The sequence below is a fragment of the Rhinatrema bivittatum genome, chromosome 1, assembly GCF_901001135.1.
Source record: "Rhinatrema bivittatum chromosome 1, aRhiBiv1.1, whole genome shotgun sequence".
NCBI lineage: Eukaryota > Metazoa > Chordata > Amphibia > Gymnophiona > Rhinatrematidae > Rhinatrema > Rhinatrema bivittatum.
The window spans coordinates 508892008-508898007 of record NC_042615.1 but is presented as its reverse complement, the minus strand read 5'-3'; the positions used below and the strand labels follow the sequence as shown (position 1 = coordinate 508898007).

At 45.2% G+C, this 6000-nt stretch overlaps 1 protein-coding gene across 4 annotated transcripts in view; it reads right to left on the bottom strand.

Annotated features, from left to right (window-relative positions):
* Positions 1-550: 550 nt before the first annotated feature.
* CDK20 (cyclin dependent kinase 20) overlaps positions 551-6000 on the bottom strand; it is an 84518-nt gene continuing 79068 nt past the window's right edge. For all 4 annotated transcript variants that reach the window (XM_029611340.1, XM_029611320.1, XM_029611330.1 and 1 more), the window contains exon 9: positions 551-1070. In XM_029611340.1, the coding sequence (XP_029467200.1) occupies positions 888-1070 (183 nt within the window). In that variant the 3' untranslated portion in view covers positions 551-887. The remainder of the gene's footprint in view (positions 1071-6000) is intronic.

Below are 6000 nucleotides of genomic sequence, written 5' to 3'. Positions count from 1 at the left end.
GTAATGTATGTGATGAGCACATGCACCATATTCCAATATGAAATAATCCCAGGGTAGGTCCATTAAATATGTCCCATGGATCCCCGTTCCCTAAATTCTCTCTAGCATTGATCAATAACATTGGAAAACAAGCTTTTCAATTCAACTGGGGTATAGTACCACCGTAGATATACTTTAAAAGAATTTTCTGCCAATGAGGCAGCAATAGATATTTTTGCTGTACGCCCCCTTTTATTTTCCCATATTTCTTTATCTACCAAATAAGCTAAGTCTCTTTCGTAGAGTTAGATCTAAATGGACCAGCAAACAACTGGAGCATTGTAAGCCAATTCAACCATAGAGTAAACAAAATGATTATATTTTCCTTGTTAGAAACTTAAATAGATACACCCTGGAAATCAAAGGCGGTCAACATCATTACTCAAATTTGGACTTTTGTTGTCAGATTAAAATGCAAAACAAAATGAAGGAGAGATTCCCCCCACTTACGGCAGTCACAGTCATTTCCTCAAGCACAGGCTGCATATTAGATAAAGGAAAACTACAAGAGTCAGCCACCAGTACTGTTTATTACCAAGTGCTAAAATAGAGTCCTGATAAACAGATATATAAGGAAACAGAGGTTTTTCATGAACACTTTACAGAGGAAGCCTGCTTCCGTACATCTCTCTCTCACCCAGTTTCTTTCCTCATCCTCTCTGCCTCTTTCCTTCAATACTTCTCTCTGAGTTTTTCTGCATTTACTTTGCTCTGTGTCTTTTTGCCTTAGACTCTAAAACTGCTTCTCTCCCCTCACTCATTAACTTTAATCTCTCTTGTTCTCTTTCTGATTTATTCCCCCATCACCACTCATATCGGAGGAGGGATGGGCTAGAGCTGTTTCCCTCTTACATGAGGTACGGGGCGATCAGTTCACGGTCAACCACAGATTCCTCCAAGGGCTGATCAATGCGGTACTCATGCTGGTGCTGCAGGCGTTGCCGGGTCTTCTTCCCACTGCGCTGAGGGATGGGGAGCTCCGAGTGATGGGCAGGCAATGGCTCTGTGAAGAAGTATGGGTGCAACAAGGCCTACGGCAAGAAGAATATATTCCACACATCAAGACTGTCCTCTCCAAGTCACTGGTTTCAGAGGACAGGATGGGTCAGGGGACTGATACAGGCATACGGAATCTGTCACCTCTAGGTCATTGATTTCAGGGGATTGGATGGCTTAAGATATTAGCACAAGGAGAGAGAATGTCACCTCTAAGTCACTGGATTGTATGGATATGACAGACCTGAGAACTAACCTAGCATGAATAGGGCACAGCAACAGTCATGTAGATGTACAGCGCCATCTGTAGGCAAGTAAGCGGTATATAGCCAAGCAAATACTAAATAATGCTTTCATACGGCAACAGACAAAAACAAATTAAAATACATATTACACTTGCAACACTTTGGAGCCTAAACAATAAAACCTGTAAAAAAAAAATTACCTTGGAATGGGTAACAATTTAACATACACATGGTAAAACACAACTTAACGTGGTATACAATTAATTTTACTACGTGCATGTTAAATTGTTGGCAAGCTGACAATGGTAATAATTTGGATTTAGCCCCTTTCCAAATAATGCTCAGAACATTATTAACATTCAGATACAGTAATATGCACAAAAACAAAAAAAACTATGCCAGGCATGCTAAATACCAGGCTGAAATGCCCTGTACTAACCAGCTTAAAATAAAAGGACTAGTAAGTATGGCGGATTTCACTCTCGCCATATCCCTGCAACAAGGACAAGCCCCATCCCCCCCATCCCCCAGACCCAAAACCAGGGTGCCTTCAAGCACTGATTCTGCTACTTCTCTCCCCCACAGCAGCAGAACAAAAGGCCTCTGAACCCCAATTCTGCCCCCACTCCAAAACCCAAGCACAAGATGCATCCAAGCAGTGATTTCCTTCACATACCCCAAACCCTGGCAGCAAGAAGGAGGGTGCCTCCGAGCCTCCCTTCACCACACAGGATGCCTCCAATTCCCGATTCCCTCCTGCCTCTGCTTCCCAAAAAGGTCCCCCTCAAGTCCCACTGCATCTGATACAGGCATAATGAAGACCGGGGCAGGAAAGACCTGGGCTCTTTCCCACTCCACAGCTGGTGCTGGCTGACCTCTTGCAAGCCTTTGCCTCTTATTCTTGCTGCTGGGGGGAGGGGGGAAATGGAGAAAGACTCAGGACCAGTGGGTTTATGCTCCCCTGCCAGCAGATGGAGATGGAACAAGCTAACATCACAGTATATATAGCCCTGCAGTGACCCCAGCCTGCCAGTATTCTTTTCAAAAGCAACTGTGACCAGACTAGCAACAAACTTGATTAAAATCTTGATTAAATACAGGTAACCAGAACAGTACTCAACCAACTATAAACACTGAACTCAAGTAAGATTCTAGGCAACCCCAAGCTAGGGTCTGGAAGGACACTTACCAGTAATTCCTTGGGAACCAGAGCCCCACAGGAGGACTATTGACACACTCAAGCGGCAGCAAAGGGCGGGAAGTTGAGTCCATCTGTCTACACTAAGGACCAGTGGGATGTACCAAAGTTACTCCCCAACAGGGAGAATGACCATAATGGGGTAGATTTTCAAAGGGTTACGCGCGTAGGTTACACGCGTAACCTTCCCGGGCCTGCATATCCAGATGATAAAACCTGGAAAAAGTGTGCAAGGAGGACCACATCGCAGCTCGACAGATATTGACGGAAGACAACAAACTAACCTCCACCCATGACATTGCCTGAGCCCTAGTGGAATGAGCCCTAACCTGAGTAGGCAATGGCTTTCCAGCATCCACATACGTGGCCGTGACTACCTCCTTACTCCAGCAAGCTGTGGTACGAAGCTGGAGTGCCCTGTTTACTCCCGCCATGGAGAACAAACAGGCGATCCGTCTTTTGAAAAGGTTCAGAAACTTCCAAAAACCGCACAACACGTCGCTTTACATCCAAGGAGTGCAAAAGGTGATACTCCTCTGCATCCCTGACCTTATCCAGGGATGGTAAGGAAACGGCGGACTGATTCAGATGAAAGTCCGAGACTACCTTGGGCAAGAAGGATGGAACAGTACGCAGATGTAATGTCCTCGGAGTCACCCAAAGGAACGGCTCCCGGCAAGACAAGGCCTACTGCTCAGAAATTCGACACGCTGAACATATAGGTACCAGGAACACAGTCATCAAGGTCAACAACTGCATGGACAGGCTACGCAGGACCAAGTTCAGACTCCACAATGGAACTGGTAATCTCAAGGGAGGCCGAAGATGCTCACTCCCTTCAAAAAACAGGCCACATCAGGATGAGACTACAAGGAAACACCTCTTAAGGGCCAAACTGTAAAACAGAACTGAGTCGGATCCTCGTGAAGAACCGGTCCTTGCTATAACAGATCCATGAGTGGCGGAAGGCAAAGGGGGGCCTCCACCAGGAATCTTCACAAATCTGCATTCCACAGATGCCTGGGCCAGTCCGGCACGACCAGGAGTACTAGCCCACTGTGGCATTTGATCTAGAAAATTATCCTACCCAGCAAGGGCCACGGAGGACAGGCATAAAGCAATCTGTCTTCTGGCCAGACTTGTACAAGAGCGTCTATTCCCAGGGACCATGGATCACTCCTGCGACTGTAGAATCAAGGAACCTTCGCATTGCGAGAAGTCACCAGCAGATCCAGGAATGGAAGACCCCAGCGATACACAGTCAGCTGAAATGCCTCGGCTGACAACATCTTCTGAGTCCAGACTCTCCCTGCTGAGAAAGTCCGCTCTTACATTATCTTTTCCTGCAAAGTGAGAGGCCAAGATTATTTGCAGATGACCTTCTGCTCATTCCATAAGCTGGTCTATTTCCTGCGACACTTGCTGGCTCTTGGTTCATCCCTGGTGACTGATATAGGCCCCTGTCGTTGTGTTGTCCGACATCACACGAACTGCTTGATTCCACAGCCTGTGGCTGAACTGCAAGCATGCCATGGGTAAATGTTTTTTGAAAATTACAATGATAATATGTTACATTTATATGTTCAACTCCTTTAAAAAAGTCACCTGTAAGGTCTTCCTGGAGTGGAAATCTAGGAGGTTGACTGATGTGACTGCATTTTACTGTAAAACTTGTAATATTCTATTTTCCTTTGAACAGCTACAGGAGCAATATGTTTTTCTTCATAGGCATTTCTACGCTTATTTGCAATCTAAACACTACATCAGCTCATTTCAGCAATATAGTGAATTTTCATTTCAGCTTGATTCTTTGAAAGGTGAGATGCGGGTGGTGGGGAAAAAAGAGAATAAGTTATCACATTGGTATAAATTACAGCTGCTTAAATTTGGATTTAAAATGTTGGGGGATTTATCTGCTTATTGGAGTAGAAAAGGAGGCTTAGAGATCTCTACCAAGGACATGATGTTTTATTTTTCTCTTTGAAATAAAGCATCTATTGATGTTTGTTTTCAAGAGCTGCAATTTTAAATTTTATATCATTCTTACACTGACACAGTGTGTTACGCACCCTGTCTGCGCCCGGCCCGCGCATGGGCCTGCTCACCTCTCTGGTTCCATGGCAGGTCCCGGGTCAGCCTCCCTAGTGGCAGCTGCAAGCTCTTCCAGGCCTCAGCGTCCCGCGGCAGCAGTCGCCGGACCTTCCACTGCGCACCAGGCCTCACGCCGGAGCTCGGCATCCTTGGTGGAGTTGGCCACGCCCCTGTGAGCGCGGACCGCCCGGCCTCTTGTAGGGCCAGGAGTGGGCCTTAGCTCAGCGGCGCGCCCTGATTGATTCCCTGATATAAGGAAGTCCCTGCCTGTACTTCCTTGCCTTGGCAATCGGCTTCGTTCCTTGTTAGAACATAAGAACATAAGAAAATGCCATACTGGGTCAGACCAAGGGTCCATCAAGCCCAGCATCCTGTTTCCAACAGTGGCCAATCCAGGCCATAAGAACCTGGCAAGTACCCAAAAACTAAGTCTATTCCATGTAACCATTGCTAATGGCAGTGGCTATTCTCTAAGTGAACTTAATAGCAGGTAATGGACTTCTCCTCCAAGAACTTATCCAATCCTTTTTTAAACACAGCTATACTAACTGCACGAACCACATTCTCTGGCAACAAATTCCAGAGTTTAATTGTGCGTTGAGTAAAAAAGAACTTTCTCCGATTAGTTTTAAATGTGCCCCATGCTAACTTCATGGAGTGTCCCCTAGTCCTTCTACTATCCGAAAGAGTAAATAACCGATTCACATCTACCCGTTCTAGACCTCTCATGATTTTAAACACCTCTATCATATCCCCCCTCAGTCGTCTCTTCTCCAAGCTGAAAAGTCCTAACCTCTTTAGTCTTTCCTCATAGGGAAGTTGTTCCATTCCCCTTATCATTTTGGTAGCCCTTCTCTGTACCTTCTCCATCGCAATTATATCTTTTTTGAGATGCGGCGACCAGAATTGTACACAGTATTCAAGGTGCGGTCTCACCATGGAGCGATACAGAGGCATTATGACATTTTCCGTTTTATTCATCATTCCTTTTCTAATAATTCCCAACATTCTGTTTGCTTTTTTGACTGCCGCAGCACACTGAACCGACGATTTCAATGTGTTATCCACTATGACACCTAGATCTCTTTCTTGGGTTGTAGCACCTAATATGGAACCCAACATTGTGTAATTATAGCATGGGTTATTTTTCCCTATATGCATCACCTTGCACTTATCCACATTAAATTCCATCTGCCATTTGGATGCCCAATTTTCCAGTCTCACAAGGTCTTCCTGCAATTTATCACAATCTGCTTGTGATTTAACTACTCTGCACAATTTTGTGTCATCTGCAAATTTGATTATCTCACTCGTCATATTTCTTTCCAGATCATTTATAAATATATTGAACAGTAAGGGTCCCAATACAGATCCCTGAGGCACTCCACTGTCCACTCCCTTCCACTGAGAAAATTGCCCATTTAATCCTAC